The following is an 18961-nucleotide window of genomic DNA, read 5'->3' on the forward strand; positions in this document are numbered from 1 at the left end:
TTAAGTTTATTGTAACTGAGGAGTGAAGAAATTATAAAATGATGCTGGAATCAGAGACATTTTACTTCTTTTTTTTCTCAAACCGATTAATTGATTGTCAAAGTAGTTGGCAACAGTTGACAATTGATCCATTACATTTTGCAGCTCTAGTTGCAATGGTACAAGGACAGAAACACAGATAAATATAAAAAGTAACAGAAATAAATACAAAAGCATTGGAGACAAGAAAAAAGACATTAACTGTTTAGATTTAGAATATAGGCTTGCAAAATTTTTTGCCGAATTGACAATTTGCTTCAAAGTTTTCGGAGTTGAGAAGCTCCATGAAGTGAGGTGACAGTCAGCAGGTGACAGTCAGCAGGTGACAGTCAGCAGGTGACAGTCAGCAGGTGACAGTCAGCAGGTGACAGTCAGCAGGTGACAGTCAGCAGGTGACAGTCAGCAGGTGACAGTCAGCAGGCGCCTGCCCCCACCGCTAGCTCGTCGCTCGGCACTGTAAGCTGGAGGTCACTCAGACCGCTCTCGTAAATAAGAGGCTTTTATTTCGACGTTGATGGTTCGTTTGTTTAAATATCACAACACATGTCCATCATAAGATTAACGGGAACCTGTGGTTAACTGTCTTTAGGGAGATAAACTCCACAAGCGTGCCCTGCGGGCTTGACAACCTCGCTGTCCGGCCGCACACACACACACACACACACACACACACACACACACACACACACACACACGTCCACAGCGCAGGGAGACTTGTTTAAATTATGACAAATATGCTATATACATTAGATTTAGTATTTAGTTCATACTTTTTTGGTGTATAACACTATAAAGACTGTTGCCGTGCTTGCATCACTCCCTTACCCCTCCTACCAGTTCCTATGGCCACTTGGCCAGTGGGTAGAGTAGTTAGTAGATCTGCTTAGAAGTGGACTTTTTTTTCCTAGAACTACATTCCTGTAACTACTGGGTTGGTAGATTTTGTACTGCAGCGTTGTTGATGTGTGTGAAGCATCCATGCAAAACGGACCGCTAGGGGCGTCACAACATTTTAAATCCCCCACTATTTTTTACCTCTCTCCTATTTTTTACCTCTCTCCACCCCCCGCCTACTTGCACACGCATGAAGAAACAAAACTGAAAAAAAGACAGTGTAGTTTACCAGCTGGTATCATGCAGTTAAAGACACAGGCTAACGTTAGCTTAACAGTTGGCTACAAAGGTGAAGCATGTGGTCTCCGAAGGGACTCCTGGGTGCCTTCAGGTACACGTTGTGCATTCAATTGCGCCATTAAAAAAACTCTTAAAAACTCAAAAAAACAAACAAATTGAATCGTGACCTTAAAATCAATATCAAAATCCAATTGTTGATTTGGAGAATCGTGACAGCCCTATTCAGTACACGTATTATGTAAGTCTGGACAGACAGAGACGTAAACTGCACTGGTTGGTGGAGGTATACTATGGCAGGGCGGTGATTCGACTTCTCATTCAGTTATTTTTCTTGAAATACACACACATGCATCAAATGTGGAGAGATGTCAGAATGATGGGTGACTACAGCACAGCACCCAGAGCAGTCAGGGGTTCGATCGCCTCAGCTGTGCCCAGGAGGTGAACTGGCACATTCCATACTTGGCCCGTCCGGGACTTCAAAGTGGTGACCGTCCGGTTCCTAAGCCAAGTCCCCTACGGACTAAGCTACTGCCGCCATCGATGCTGATAGTAATGATGACTGTGATGTGGCAGAGGCTTGGGGTGATCTTTAGTTCTAAGTAGATGTGACAGTTGGCAAGCCTTGGCACAGTTCTTCCTCTAACCATCACCGTCTGCTGTCACCAGTTAATACACCTCCTGTCCTGTCCTGTTCCCCCCGGAGGCCTCAATTTGAGTTGAATTGAATGTGAGCAAATGTCTGCTGTCTCTCCATGGCAGTGCTGTGCCACCTGTGCAGCAAAGTCCTAAAGGTCTGCCTCCTAATTCAGATTTTTACACCATTGTTTTTTCTTCTTGAAGCATATGTCACATTATGGGGAGAAATAGAATGAGAATAGAACGGACATTGACAACTGTTTGCCGTGGCCATATGACTAGTTCAAAAGAAAGCTCAGCACTTCATTAACCAGGAAATAGACTGAGTTAGCCCTCTACAATGGCCACGGTTCTTTGCAATGGGAAGAGTACACAAGAAAATGGCCGCCGCTCTGGCCATCCTGGAATGTTGACTTGAATGGGAATGTTTCGTTCTACTCTCATTCTATTCCTATGGTTTTACCTTTGCTTCTCAGCCAAACTGCTCAAAGATGACTTGCAACTATTTCTAGTTTTGGGAACTGTTGCAATGTGAGATGCAGTGTGTCTCAATTCCACACACACTACTCTTGATATGTTGTTTTAGCCAACAAAAATGATAAAAGGCGAGGAGCGATAGTAATAGTTAGTAGTAATAGTAATAGCAATATCCCTGTGACTTTGTTGTTGAAACTGTCAAATTGAGCAAGACTTTTCAAAGCGTTCCTCCACAAGTGATACGCTTTCATTTGATCAAATGTTAAAATCCACACTGAATTTCAGTGTCGTGAACAATGCATAGTTGGGACACGGTGGATTATTTTGTCAGAAGAATAACTGGGCTTGTTAATATGTAGAAGAGGGTGCTCCCTCTGTTTAACTGCATTGGCTGGTTAAAGGGAGGTATAGGTTTGGTGTGGTTTAAGGTCCTATAATATGAAATCATTACTTCCTAATGTGATGTCTCTCATTGAAAGAGGTCAGTGAGAGCTCAATCTTAAAGAGTAACTAAATCTTTTTTTCAACCAGGACCCTATTTTCCTATGTTTTTTAGTAAAAGTGACTGATGAACAACAATCTTGGATATTGGTCCAGTATTAAGCGAGGTCGCTGCAGCCGGCAGTGGTGAAACAAGCTACAATGTAAGCTAATAGGACAATTGTCCAGCTTGTATTTATCTTCACAAAAGTGCTCGTTTTGCCGCTGACAGACTCAGAGTGTCTGACAACATTATGGAAAGGATTCCTACAGAGATAGACCTTTAAAACCTCTTTGAGAACTTTCTGTTTAACCAGAAACAGCTCTGAGATCGCTAGCGTTAAACCCACCAGACTCCATTTAAAAAAACAATACTTTTAGCGTGTATAGAGCCAACATATTTTCACATGTAAATCTGTAAACTCTGTGGCAAAACAAGCACTTTTGTGAAGGTAAATACATGCTGGACAATTGTCCTATTAACTTACAATGTAGCTTGTTTCTCCACTGCCGACTGCAGAGATCTTGCTTAATACTGGACCAATGTCAAAGATTGTTGTTCCCATCAGTCACTTAGACACAAAAACATAGGAACATAGGGTCCAGGTTGAAAAAAGATAGTTACCCTATAAGTGTAAACTAAGTGGCTATTTCTATGGAAACAGGCAATTTGATGGTACGAGAAGAAAGGCAAGATTGTTGATACCCACTAGAGCAGCATGAGGTCATCACTGAAGGCAGTAGCATTTCTTAGCCAGTTCAAAAAAGGCACGGTGCGGCAGACAGCACTGCATGCCACTTTGAGCATGGAGATGCCACTAATCCAACGTTTGTTGAAAGCAGAAAGCTGACAACGTTTTGTTAAAGGGGCGCTCATCGCAGGTTTCTCTATAGAGTTCCCCCTACAGCTTGGCAGCTCCTACGTTTACTCAGTCTGCCGTTTCCTCTTCCTCTGTTCCTCCGACAATGCTTTCCTAGCTTTCTGCTTCTTTTTTGCCGGCTCAGCCATGACGATAGTGAAAAACGCCATAGCTACCTTGTTCTTATAGCTATTTGGTTCCTGAATGGGTGTATGTGTGCAGTGCTGTGAAGCTATTCGTTACATCGCAAGACCTGATATCACACGATACTTCCAAAGTTGCAAGGGTGGTTTTTCCGCTCACAGGCGCTAGGCAGGAGGGAGACGACCACCATTCAACCTGAAAAAAGTCATATAACCATTCCAATGACTCTGAAGCTGTTCAGTTAAGGTCAATTAAACAAAAAAAAAACTGCATAGGTCCTCTTTAATTCAACTTTAGAACTTCACGTTTGATTTATGTTTAATCTGGTTTAATCAGATGGATATATTTTGGAGTGAACATTTGTACTCTGTAATATTTTTGGTCTCTTTTTGAAGTCCCACCCATATAACCCCTTTATTGAAATTTCTACATTTTTCAACAAGCCGACATGTGATCACATAGAACAATAAAGTTTTGCAATAAAGCATCAAATGGATTTCACCTTACTTATATTTAGTGTCTTATTTTTCTACCACAGATCTGGTTCTATACCAATGACATCTTTAAAAATGCAGGTATCCCAGCACCAGAGATACCCTATACCACAGCAGGAACAGGAATTATAGAGATCATCGCTGGACTCATTGGGGTAATCTTACAAATTAGAGGGGTGCAATTATACTGTAGCCCTATTGCTATTTGGGTTTGTCTAGAAGGTCTTTTTTATTATATTGATTGATTTGACATAATATGGGATAAGAAGATTGATATCAATCTCATGTCTGTGTGTAACAGAGCTAGAGTCAGGATGTAGTTAGCTTAGCCTAGCATTAAGACTGGAAGCAGGTGGAAACAGTTAGCTTGGCTCCGTCCGATGTTCAAAAATACAGCTACGAACACATCTAAAAGCTCACTGATGCACACATTTGATCTCATTTGTTTAATGCGTACACAAACAAAATGGTGAAAATGACAACTTGTGGTTTCAGTAGGAGTTCTGATCTGGAACTATTTCTTGATGAACGAAAGTCAGGCGCAGTGACTGTCCTAAACGTCATCGTATAAGAATCAGTCACTGTGGAATTCCCACAGTTAGCCATACATGGATGTAGAAACGCTCTCAATCACCAGTTGGTACGTTGATGTTTCTGTCTGCTGGACTGCTTGTTAAACCTATAACTGAAAAGAAGAGCAAAGAAGTAGCTCTATACATCAGAGCACCAATATGGCATCCATAGAAGTAGCTCTATACAGTCCTTCCAGTTTTTTTGTGATTGTTGCGGGCAAAAATCCTTGATTATGCGGAAAGTTTTCAACTTTCTGAAAAGTTATATGTGACTTTTTTGCAACGAAAATGCGGGGATCATGAAATCGTGCAAGCCCCGCATATTCGGCGTATTTGAAAAAAATGCGGCCCCAACATAAATATGCAAACTTTGGCTGATTATGCATTGAATTATGCAATCGCATAATCTTGGACTCTCTATACATCAGAGTGGCAATACGTCATCCAAGGGAGGCTCTCACTCCCTTTCCCCTTTCTGGGGGAAAACAATCCCAATTCCCCATCAGTACAGGCATTATGTAACATGATCCCACACAAACTGCAACTGAAACTCTTTCAACTGATCCAACTGATCTAGTGTCCTAAAAGTCTCCTTTATAACATATGATAAATCCTAAGAAATCCAAGTGGTGGAAAGTTTTGAAAAATGCTGAAATTTGTGATGCCAATTTCCCATTGCAGCCCATGTTACGTAAGTGGAGCAACACATTCTCATGAACGGGTCCGTGTGATTTAGTAGGAAAGTGTATGCGCACCAAAACATATTGATATATCCTACAAAATTAGGAGACCCCGGGCTGGACACGTGATGCCGAGTGGCAGTTGGTAGTTGTTTAAGCCACTACAGAGCTTTGTGACGCCGGCTACAGACCTCCGTTGTATCAGCGGTAGTTGGTGGTTCAGTTACCCAAGAATCAGTGACTTTGAGCCGGGTACAAAGCACCCCAAGCTGCCGGTCGTTACAGCGGACATTACGGTTAAATTTAGTCCACACAATATGAGCGTTTTGCGCGACAAAAGTTAAGATTAGGCACCAAAAACGACTAGTTAAGATTAGGAAAAAGATCGTGGTTTGGATTAAAACACTCCTAAGGAACACCCATTTCCCGGGTGAAGGGTTTTATTTTGAAGGGCTTTTAGTTTACCCCACTCCACTCTCTGGCTTGAAAGTCCTGTATGTTAACGTCCACCCATGTACCACCACGTTCTTATACAGAGGCCGTCAATGTTGTGAAAACAGACAAAAAAATCACGGAATGCTTACAGATTACAGATTTTCGTAGCATTTTGAACGAATGGTTCATGAGAACAGGCTGAGTGGCGCCACTACACGTGAATAGGGAAAATATTTCAACTAACAGATATCAACATGAAACTTCCCCAGTGGATTACTTACATTAATTAAGACAACAATATTTTGTATTGCCAATTTTCTGAACTTTTATGTGTAATTATGCACAAGACATTGTCTAATTAAATATGTTAATGTACTAATTTGCATAAATAAAGGTGTTTCAGTGTTTTTTAATGCATTGGTGTCTAAGCGAGTAATGTGAAACAAAATCTTTAAAATCTTTTGAAATCTTTTGCAATACAAACTATTATTCTCTTAATGTAAGTCATCAACTGGGGAAGTTTCATGTTGATATCTGTTAGTTAATTTTTTTTGTCCCTATTCCCCTGTAGTGTCTCACCTTAACATGGGCTGCAATGGGAAATTGGCATCAATTTCAGTATTTTTCAATACTTTCCACCACTTGGATTTCTTAGGACTGTTTATAAAGTATGTTATAGAGGAGACTTTTATGAGACTAGATCAGTTGAAGGAGTTTCTGTTGCAATTTGTGGGAGATTAACCCCTTTTTTCTCACAAAATTCTTGCAGGCTGCTACATAGACGGAAACAGCATTAAACAGAGGAAGTTGAACATATCTCCAAACTTTTACTTCAAACAACCTGTTTTGAATTAAGAAGGCTACGCAGAAGAGTTGATTTGTAGTTGGTTGCGCCAACAGTACATCCAAAACCCTGATCTCCCCTGATTTGTTCCCCTGCCATGTCCTAAAAAAGATCCTGATAGATGGGCTTTGGCTACAAGCTATACACCAGCCTGGCATCGCCGATAGCTGTCACATCAGGAGAGAAACTTAAAATGCCAGTACCAGACGGTCGTCTCAGCCTATAGATCAAACAGTTGGCTATTACAGTAATAATACTGATACTGCTTGTCACATTGAGGTTGTCAGGTTCAATTCCATCATAGCAAACCTAAAACTTGTACTCAGTGACACTTATCTGGCAAGCTGTGCTATAGAGACACAATGCATAGAAGTTCTGTATCTCCACACGTAACTCTAAAAGAAAGATGTCATTTTTATTGGTGAGCTTTAGATTTGTAAGTAGGTGTATTTGTGAACTTTGGACAGAGCCAGGCTAGCAGTTTCCACCTGGTTCCAGTCTTTATGCTAAGCTAGGCTAACCATAGCCTGACTCCAGCTCGGTGCTTAAAACAGACATGAGATTAATATCCATCTGAACATCTCACTCTCAGAAAGAAAGCATATAAGTGTGTTATTCCTTCAGATACAAGCTCACTAAGGTATGTTTTTGCATCTGTAGTGTGGATTTATTAATTTAATAGAGTCTGACATGAGCTCTGTGTATCCTTCTATAGTGTTTCTCCATAGAGAAGCTGGGCAGGAGGCCTCTCATGATTGGGGGATTTGCCATGATGGGCTTCTGCAGTGCTGGCATCACAGTAGCCCTCATTTTACAGGTGTGTGTGTGTGTGTGTGTGTGTGTGTGTGTGTGTGTGTGTGTGTGTGTGTGTTTCCCTAAAAGTCTTGTGAGCCCGTTTCAGTACAGGGAGAGTACAGGCTGAAGAGTAGGGCTGTCGATTAAAATATAAATTGTGATTAATTGCATGAATGTCCATAGTTAACTTATAATAGTTAAACTATTGTTTGTAAATGTACTTTAAAAGGGATATTTTTTTCAAGTTTTTAAGTTAGTAAGTTAAAGTGGAATTTGAGACTCAACGTACTCCAGTAGTAACTCAATTCACATTGACAGTGCATGCAAATAACTTGAGTCTTGTTGAGAGAACCATCTGGAAGGGCTTTGACACTATACTTGCCATTGAAAAGACCCTTTTCTAGAAGGGTCTAGAATGTGTATGATAGGGATATCATACAAATTGGTGTGCATATATATCGTAACAAGTTTTGGTACGATATAATACAAACCGGTTCATGAGAATACGTTGTGTGGGGAGGAACAACTGTGCCTGTTTCACTTTCAGTTGGCAGAAAGCACTGTGTTTCTGCTTTGCCCTGTGGAACAATGGATTACATGCAGGGCCATCATGTAGCAGCGAGCTCAGGGGTGAAGCAGTGTTGGAAAAGGATGCAGTCAAGTTTTCCATTAGAGAAAATAACTAAATATGATCAGACTGACTTCTTCTTGTCATGCTGTTTCTTCTCTCTCTCGGCAGACTCATCTATCATTCATGCGCTACGTCAGTGTCTGCTGTGTGGTCGGCATCATCGCTGGCTTCTGTATCGGTCCAGGCAAGTTGCTCTATACTGCATGTTAAAATACTGTGATGATGTGGATAGGACAGATTTCCAGATTTTTCTTTGGGATTTTGAATATTAACCATAATGGGTAACACTTTACTTGAATGTATCGACATAATCGTGACATGACACTGTCATGAATGTGTCATAAATGTTATAAACGAGTCATAAAAGTTTATGACTTCTGTCATTAAGTGTCATTCGGTTTTTGTCATGACAAGTTGACATTAATCAAAGTGACATTACCAGAAGTTGACTTGGTCATGACAAGTTGACATTAAAGTTGTTTGGGATGTCTTTGTAATGATAACTTGACATTAACCAGGAAGACATTACCAGAAGATGTATTTTTCATGACAACTTGACATAACATTTCTTTGGAGTGTCCTTATTAAGACAACTTGACATTAAACAGGATGACATTATGTCAAGTTGTCATGAAAAGACATCCTCTGGTAATGTCATCCTGGTTAATGTCAAGTTGTCATGACCAAGACAACTTCTGGTAATGTCACTTTGATTAATGTCAACTTGTCATAATAAAAACCGAATGAGACTTAATGAGATAAGTACTACACTACCACCATCCTAACATAACAGTGTAACAATGACATCTCTTATTGGTGGAGCTCGCTGCTACCACTGGAGTCTATGATCGTTTCTGTACACAGTCTATATCGTTAAGCACTGCTAGTATCCTTATACGGTGTAAACAGGACACCATTAAACTGGTTTAAGGTTCAAGGTTTCTGTATAGAGCTCAACAATGACCGCCCATGTTTTTAAAAGGCTCTGGTTCCGGAAGTGATTTTCCCCACTCAACAGAGCTTTAAGCCGGGAACCAAGCCAACCAGCAACAAGATGAATGGAAAACATTTGATTTGGCGCAAAAGAACATTTTGAAAACGGCAAAAAAAAAAACTTTCATCTCAGCCCCCCTAAACATTTTTTTTATTAATTTTAGTGCTTCAACTTGTCTGTTAGTGACAGAAGACAAACAATAACAGGTTCAAAGTAATTGGATTAATATCCTGTGTTATTGTCGCCAATGCTATGCACCTGTAACCCAGTCAATGAAAGAGTTAAAGGAACACGCCGACTTATTCACAGTAACCCCCAGAGTTAGACAAGTCGATACATTACCTTCTCATCTCTGTGCGTGTTGTAACTATGTCTGACGCCCCCAGCGCTAGCTAAGCCTAGCACAGATCCTGGAGGTAACCGGTTCCAACTAGCCTACTGCTCTGAATAAGTGACAAAACAATGCCAACATTTTCTTTTTTACATGTTGTGATTTGTATAGTCACAGCTAGTCAATAGAGCCAGTTGGTTTGGTTATTTCATAGTGTTAATAGTGTCACAGAACGTTAGCTGACGTTGTTGTTAAGTAGCTAGCTCAGAGATTAACAGCTAATGAAATAACTGATTTAGCGGCGTGGGTGGGGTGCAAGGCACTGTATCCATGTCACATTCTCATTAGGGGCCCCATAAAGGTCTGATCCTAGAATCACCCCTGGGTATAAGACTGTGTCCAGAAACGATCATAGACTTCAGTGGTAGCAATCGAGCTCCACCAATTAGAGATGTCGTTGTTATGCTTAGGATTGTGGGTAGTGAAGTACTTATCTATGACATCAGAATAAAACATGTTTTTTTTATTAAAACAAAGATGATTTCATATGGACTTGTGGCTTCTACAGGGGCATAAACCATTGTTTCACAATCTCAAAGCTTGTGGACATTATAGTTAAAGGACAATTCAGTGCAAAATGAACCTAGGGGTTAATAACACATGTGTACCGAGTCGACTGTTCTCTGGGATATGTTTTCATGCTAACCGAATATGACCAGTTTTATCGCAAACCGCTAATTAGCTTGTAAAGATAGTCGGGGTATGCCAAAGTAAAAAGAAATTTCTATTTCTACACCAGTAACAAGGCTCAAAATAGCAGCACACTTCCACGGTAGCATAATGAGGGTCCCTACATGTAAACCCAAGCACTGAGCACTTTGTAAGTGTACAGACAGTTTATTAAAAAGATAGATTATAAAGACAGTACCGTTCACCGATACAGGCAAGGAAAACAGTCACGACCAGTCGAACAACAAACGCCGTGCTTGAGCTATGTTACTGGTTACTGGTTAAGAGATGGCGCCTGCCTATATGTAGGGACCCTCATTATGTTACCGTGGAAGTGTGGTGCTATTTTGAGTCTTGTTAGTGTTATAGAAATAGAGATTTATTTTTCACAATTAACCATTGCACTAAGATGTTCATGGTTTAATTTTACTCTGGTTATTCTTCATATCACATGGTGTCAGAGGAGCTGTGAACAGATTTCAAATACACATAATTTTCATTATCCACTATTCTGTTGATTACATTCTCAATTTAATCAATTTATTATTTGATCCATAAAATATTCAAAGCTAGTAAACACTGTCGATCACACTTTCCCAAGGCTGAAGCTGACATATTCAATGCAAACACACACACACACACACACACACACACACACACACACTTGTTTAAGTCACAGAGAGTCACGGCAATGGCAGTAAAAGGGTTGCACTATTCAGAACTTCACGCAGACACTGTTGACAAATGAAATAATGTTTTTGTTATTATAGAGCAAAAGGTAAATGTGAACGGTACCCAACCCTAAATATATGTAACACTACACTACACTACACTACACTAAGTTGAAGTTGAAATGTCTTTAATGTCCCCAAGGAGCAATTTGGTTCACAAAAAGGTAGCCAACACATAAACATTTGCACAAAAACACATAAAAACATGAGATAATAAATAGATAAGAGCAGAACTACACATGTACACTATACTTAAATAAATGAAAAAAAACATGCGCTGTGACATGGCAGGGACGGCAGAGTTTGTTGAGAAATCCAACAGCTTATGGTACAAATAATCTCAGGTATCTGTTAAGTAGCATGTATGAGCAAGTATAGACCTTTTTCAAGGCAGACATGTTGACATGTCATAGTAGGAAAAGCACAGGTGTATTCAAAACTATTACTGACTGCTGCATTCCACTTAGGAGAGGTCCTGGTATTGGGCATGCTGATCACTGAAATAGCTTACTGGGACACTTGATGGAACTGAGCCATCGTTAAGGTTATCAATCTCAGCTGTGCTTTTCCTACTATGACAAGTCAAAACGTCTGCTGTGAAAAAGGTCAATAGAAACCCCACCAGGTGAAAATGCCCAGACTAATGCCGCCCATACAGGTGTATTCAAATGATCACAACGAGGCAAGCACATGCAAGACAACATTGAAATCATAACTGCTACAGATTCATTTCATTTTTGGAGTAATATCAATGTAAATGAATAATGAGTAACAGTGATACATGACGCTATATACCTGCATGAATATAATTAAATGTTATTTGTCAAACAGGTGTCGATGAGCCAATCATTGTGAAGCATATTGCAAACAGCGGCAATACAATACAAGCACAGCGGCAGTGATCTGCCTGAAGGCTATGCTTCGTTTGACAAGCTGAAACATGCCACTTTTTGTCATTTTTGCTTTAAAAAAATTATGTACAGTAAATGATTTATCAATTGCCGAAACAGTTTCATTTTCTGTCAATCGACTAATGAATAATCTCATTTTAGCTCTAATGTAGACTGTCCTCAACATGTGTCTGTGGGTGACCCAAAGCAACCAGGATGTTGATTCTGGATTTCTTTTTGAATGTCAATTTTCCAATTATTCTGTACATTGCATTGCCAAATAAAACCAACACTATCTGCATGGAGAGATAACACTAGATGGAGGAGAAGAAACACTTAATAGTATTTATAATATAGTGTTTGTAATTTCAACTGAAAAGGGATTATGTTATATTTTTTTAATCACAACAGATTTCTTCATCCTGTACTTTTTGTGTGGCTTCTGCACTTTCCAGGTAGTAAACAGCACCACTGGTGTGATTAGTCTGCAGAGGTTAAAGCTGCTTTGTGTTATTAAATGGCTCCCTCTAGGGTTCAAACCCTAAACATTCTTAAGGGCTCTCTAATTTGAAGAAAGTTTGAAAGAATTTGAAAGTAAAAGTCCTGAAGTATCTTAAGCTATTCATTTTCATATTTACATACATATATGTTTTGTCAAATATGTAAATTGATACCTGATTGATAAGTGTTAATCGCCATAGCAATCACATAATGTACATGCTGTTGTACAGCATCATACAAATACATTGAATGATAAATATGCCTATTTATTTTTCTCATTTCAGTTCTGCATGCTGACAAATCCATGTTCTATGGCCTCCTGTAAGAGAGAAGAAAAATTATACAATATAATAATGACAGATTAGTCATATGCATTCTTTGACTGTGGACTGTGGACCTGGCCCTCAGCTGATTCCATTCTCTAATTAGCCTTTCTTAAGCCATATTGGTGTAAAAGATAATGAGTTAACATGAATAATATTTTCCTTTCACAGGCACTCATCAGTACAACTGCTTGTCCAGACATATCCTGTTAGGAGATATTAATTTTCATTAGAAAAACAAAAAAAAACACAAGGTGCTTGATTTGTGAAAACAAAATGCTGCTTTAACTCTAAAAAATTGAAAACCTTCTACCTCTGCGTGGCTCAATATGGGTCAAAAATGAGGTTTAATTTTTCAAGTACTAGAGCAACTTTACATTATTAGATATTCCACAATTAGTATCATCAATTTCTTTATGATGTGACAGGAGACACCAGCTCTGTTGTGGTGGAGTGTGAACAGAAGAGTTATTATACACTGTTATCCCAAATTAGTTGACTTTACTAGAAATTTGCATGGAAACCCGTTTGCCTTAAACCGTTTACGTTTTAACTCAAGGTGAAACTTAACATGTTAAGTTGTATTAAAGCTATAGTGCATAGTTTCTGTCTCCCCCATGATGAATTCTAAATAATGACAACTGAAATGACCCTGCCCCTCCCATACAGAAACTTAAAGCTTTAAGGCTCTGACACACCAACCCGATTATCTGCCGTCGGGCAGTCTGGCGAGGTCGGTGACTCAAGTCTGTTCGGTGTCGTCCATCGGAGGACCCATCGGCGTACCCGTCGGCGTTTATTTTGGCTAATTTGACTTGTTGAATCAGCCAGTGGGCAGTGGACTCAACGACCAATCTGATTGGTGGAGTGCTATCCCTTGACTAGCGAATCAGTGCTTCTTCCACAAGAAGAAGCCCAAGAGCTGACAACGCCAGTATCTTCTTATTACTCGCCATGGTATTTTCTTCCGTTCAGCGAGTAATGACAACAACCATCCTTCTTGACTTCTATCACCACTCTCTGATGAAAACAGTGACTGACGACAGCGTGCTCTGTGTTTACTAAGTCTAGAGAGATGTTCAGTCATTTCCGGTTTTCACGTACACTCAAGTCGGCGTCGCTTCGGGAGTCGACTGATCAGTCTGACTGCCTTTTCTGCCGACGGTCGGCTGTCGGGTTGGTGTGTCAGGGCCTTTAGTGCGTAACTTTTCATATCAATGAACGTTTGTTACATTCAAGCCATTGCCAAAGGAGTTGCTACAAAGCTAATTAAGACAGCTCCACACAACTCTCACTGTATTTCTTAGTATGGCTATGTTCAGAAGATTATGTCGTCCAGAGACTTACTAATGAAAATGTTTTTTTTAAAAACACGAAAGAATAAGTAGGGACCACTAAAAAGTTTAATTACAACTAATTCTGGGTTTACAGTGTATAGAATTAAATGAAAACAAATTTGGGGTTCTCTTAGATTGGAATTGCAGACGTATTACAGAGAGCCTGCATCACTACCACACACATGTTGCATTGTGGGGAATGTAGGATCAAGACTTTTGGGAGCTTCACCCATACAAGGGACTAAAAGTCAGGATATCTAAGCCTCTGCTGAACAGATGACCTTTTTTAAAAAAATCTGTCTCTCATGAGCGGTCCAATATTAAATCACTAACTTTTTTTCTATTCCAGCGGGGGTTCCCTTCCTGATCACAGCAGAGCTGTTTAAACAGTCCCATCGTCCAGCGGCCTACATCGTTGGAGGATCACTGAACTGGCTGTCTAACTTTACTGTGGGCTTCGTCTTCCCCTTCTTACAGGTGAAAGCAGCACTATATGTTCTCTTTCCTAAATGTTAATACTACTAGGCGCGCTCTGGCTTTCTAATAACTGCAAATTGAATGTGATCTGAACTGGTTAATCTGCTTGGTTTTGTTCCAATCTCAATTACTGTCTTTTATGTCATTTTTAAAAATCTCCTAATATAAAGTGCTTGTTCATAGAAATAAAATGGATAGAAAGGCCATTGAACTGTTTCCCGTGGTAATTTCATTGGTACACAACAAAATGGCAATTGTTGTTAGTTGTCATAGCGACAATACACATGAGTGGGGCCGTAAGCAGTTAAGACGCAGCGGCATTGGGTCCGCGGACCGCTAACGTTAGACTCAGCCCGCTGTTGAGCTCATTCTCTGTAACCGATGCAGCATAAAAGCACGGCAGAACCAGCCAGCCAGCCAGCCGGTGTTAACAACGCCTTAACGTTACACCTTCACGGCATAGTGCTTTGTCAGGATGAACCATGAAGTTATTTTTACTCATTTGGCAGCCGGCCTCTCTGCCTCATAATGTAACTACTCCACGGCTCATTTGTCCGTTACTGCAAAAGCTCAGCTCCGTTTGCCGCAAGTCAGCTTATTATCGAAAGTTTATACGTTACGATGGCAATGGTACTCATAAACATGGCTGCTGCTCTGACCATTCTGCTACGTTGATTTGAATGGAAATGGCCTTTCTATCCATTTAAAATCCCTTTCAAACATCCTGTTTATTGGCTCCAGAAATCAATCTGGCCTGCTGGCAGTAACACAGTCTCACACTTGTTCCAGTCCCACCAACGTCTGTTGATTTTGCAGTCACAGAACTGCACGAGAGAACTGCTCAAAATCTAAGTCTGAGATGTTGGCTTACAGTGTGGACAGACAAAAGTAGGAGACATTCAAAAATGTCAAAGTTCAGTTAGCTGCATTTGTTCCATTTCCGAGTTCCGAGTACAGTATTCTATCAGAGGCCCTGGCACTATAGGTACTGAGGGCCTTTCTCCACTGCAAGAAAAAGTATACTTGAAGTTGAATTAAATAATTGCATAGCAGAGTTATGTGGCTTTTCCATTTTTGGGTCACTATCATTTTGACTGTTGTAAGCGTTTTAGGTTTAAATAAAAAATACTCTGGATATGCAAATGTCATGTCATTGTCATGAATTGTCAGAATGTGAGTGAAAAACATGTCTCCCAAAAAAGTCACCCTCATTTGTGATTCAAAGGTTCAGGGTTTGAATCCCACAGGATTTCAGACTTAACTATAACACAGGTTCAAAGGTTCAGGGTTTGAATCCCACAGGATTTCAGACTTAACTATAACACAATTGCTGCACTTTTGAGCTAGGTTTTCACTTGATTTTATACAATTCTACTTCTACATTTTGCCAGCGGAAAGGATTGTTGCTACTTGTGTTATGCTATGCTAACATCAACAATGTAAGCTAACAGTTGTATCATTTCAGCCTGCTGTAAAATGCACGTTAACACATAACCAGATGTAAGAAATGCATCAAGAAACACACGTCTCAGTCGATGCATTAAGATTAGCTTGATTACTTGAAACGCTCCTGTCTCTTTAATCCCCCATCCGAAAAATGCCCAGTCTGCTCTGATTGGTCAGTGTTTCCGAGTCTATAGCATCTGTGCAATCAGTTTCTCTGCACCATCATTGCAGCCAGAGAATGACTGTAACGGCACCATGGCAGCACTTATATACCTATAAGTACATATAACATATATGTAATATACCCAGTGTTGGGGAGTAACGGAATACATGTAACGGCGTTACGTATTCAGAATACAAATTATGAGTAACTGTATTCCGTTACAGTTACAATTTAAATAGTTGGTATTTAGAATACAGTTACATTGTTAAAATCAATGGATTACATGACGATACTTCTCTGTTTCACGAGTTTATTCACTCTGAATAAATTAAGGCAACTTAATGCATTTTCCAGAAGCCCCGATATGAAATAGAAAAAATAGCTATTTGCGTGATCAGTCACAATGGAGTCGGAACCGGCCAGGGCAGCAATAAGTTTCTATCTTGGAAATTCAAACAGCATTTCACATTAAAGAACGAACAGGGAGAATGAAATACAGCTAACTGTGCCGTGCAGCCTCTGCTTGCCAGCAACCAGCCTCCTTTCAGCTCCAAATTACTCCACCTCCAACCTGAAGAAGCATCTTAAAGTAAGTTATTTTTTTAATTAGCCAAGGGTAGTCGTCTGCTGTATCTTTTACTGGTCACCTTGCTATTTTAACATTGACGTGCGACTTTCCATTCTCCTAGGTGCTGATTTACTAGCTCCAGAGCCGTTTAAAGACTATAGCCCCGTTTGACATGCTAACTAACGTTAGCTAAAATTAGCTTGTGGTAGCTTAGACCGCGGTTAGATTTTTGTAGTATGCAGTTCGGGACTACCAATACAATAATCTATCTGCTTGTGCAGGTACACATTCAGCTAGTTGGAATAAAAATAACACACCATTATAGGCTTGTTTAGTAAGCTGGATGGGATAGCTGCATTCCTACACTTATAAAACGCAATTCAATGTGGAAGTAATCCTGAAGTAATCCAAGTATTCAGAATACGTTACTCAGATTGAGTAAAGTAACGGAATAAGTACAAATTACATTTGTGGGCATGTATTCTGTATTCTGTAACGAAATACATTTGGAAGTATCCTTCCCAACACTGAATATACCTATATATAGTATAGCTGTGACATCACAACTGTACGGAAGTCCTGACGACTTGCACTATTTCTGATTACGTGCTGTGTGCGTTTCTCTGTGGATTGAGCGTTTTGATACCAAACAGTATTTATACAGCACCTCGACCTGCTTTAAAATCAAACAAGACATGAAAATCTCACTCTGTACAATATGGGACCTTTTAATGGGAGTTTAATCACCTTGAACAAGGAGTTTGGCTGATGTGATGTGTGGTATGTGCTTAATTTTTAGACACATAAGTGTCTAAAAATTATTATTATGACTCTCCAAGTCAGAAAAGTTGAGTTTCCGGCTCATAATTAAAACTTGGATGTTGATTGTTTCCAACCGCAAGCCGCATCATGTCTGTTCAGTATTAACCTATAAATCATGAATTCTTAACCCTTTCCTTCAGCTTTGCTCTCTGTTTTGAGTTCCCTCTGCTTTTAATCCAAAATAACTCTTTCCTCTTTGGATTGACAATTCATTCATCACTTGTTTCATGATGTCTTAATCTCATTTTTTATTCCTTATCTCTTACTCCTTCCAATGATCCTACGTCCATCTGCCACATCTAACCATCAGATGTCAGCGGGGTCTTACTGCTACTTGGTGTTTGGCACCATTTGTCTGGCCGTGGCCGTCTATGTCTACATTGTGATCCCAGAGACCAAAAACAAGACCTTCATGGAGATCAGCCGGATGTTCTCTAAGAAGGAGGCAGTCCTAGAGACCCAGGGCCTGATCCATGTGGACCAGCTGAAACTGAAGAAGATGAACGGCTATGGTGGTGTGGAACATGCTTCACTGGAGTTTGACAGTTCTTCATCTGTACCTTAACTAAGCTTCAGGGTCTCACTGGGACTACAAAACCATTCAGTACTTCCTCTTCATTATACTGTTTTATTATAGACCCATCAGCCAACACACCGCCTCTCCCCAAAAGCATTCTCCACCGCACCGGGCCTGAAAACCTCCTCCTCCCAGCATTCCAAAGCTCCTGTGCTAGTGATGTAAACAGTAGTCTATATCCTTTCGTTCCACTTCCGGGATTGCTCTGTTGCCGACGGAAATTCCCCCAGATTTCAATCATTTAGGCCGTATGTCCGTTTCCTTCCTCTTTCTTTGTGTTGGCGTTCTAACCTCCGGTGGATTTCTGAGGACTATGGTTAACTGCTCCTCAGATCTCTGCAGGGTAAATCCAGACAGCTAGCTAGACTATCTGTCCAATCTGAGGTTTCTGTTGCACGACTAAAACTACTTTTGAACATACCCACGTTCCACCAAAACAAGTTCCTTCCTGAGACTATTTTGCAGAGCACCGCTCAAGGCGATTGTGATTGGTTTAAAGAAAGGCCAATAAACCACAGCATGTTTTTCTCCCATCCTGAAATGCTGTGTGGACTAGCCAGACCCTCCCCCCGCAGCGCTATGGAGGAAGGTCTGGCAAAGTGAGACTATGTAAACATTAACATCCCCCTGTGCTAGGCACTTCCAGTCCTGGCAGCATGGCTAACTAAAGCATGTTTTACAGTAACCGCAGCCCAGCTGGCGCGCGCATATGTGACGTTATGAAATCGCCGTGACTATTTATATCTGCGCTGGTGGACGCAACACTAGTTGCAGTCTTCTCCTGAACAGAGGTGGCGCTAATGAGCAAAGGCTACCGGCGTTGCTCTTTCTACGGACTAGAAGAAGAA

General features: G+C 40.4%; 1 protein-coding gene across 1 annotated transcript in view; it reads left to right on the top strand.

Moving 5' to 3' along the window:
* The window catches only part of slc2a15a (solute carrier family 2 member 15a), a 39367-nt gene extending 21266 nt beyond the window's left edge, over positions 1–18101 (top strand). The window contains exons 8-12 of the mRNA XM_028603980.1: positions 4312–4422; positions 7514–7615; positions 8333–8408; positions 14410–14537; positions 17847–18101. Coding sequence (XP_028459781.1) covers positions 4312–4422; positions 7514–7615; positions 8333–8408; positions 14410–14537; positions 17847–18101 — 672 coding nt within the window. The remainder of the gene's footprint in view (positions 1–4311; positions 4423–7513; positions 7616–8332; positions 8409–14409; positions 14538–17846) is intronic.
* Positions 18102–18961: the final 860 nt, after the last annotated feature.

The sequence above is a fragment of the Perca flavescens genome, chromosome 17 (assembly GCF_004354835.1).
Source record: "Perca flavescens isolate YP-PL-M2 chromosome 17, PFLA_1.0, whole genome shotgun sequence".
NCBI lineage: Eukaryota > Metazoa > Chordata > Actinopteri > Perciformes > Percidae > Perca > Perca flavescens.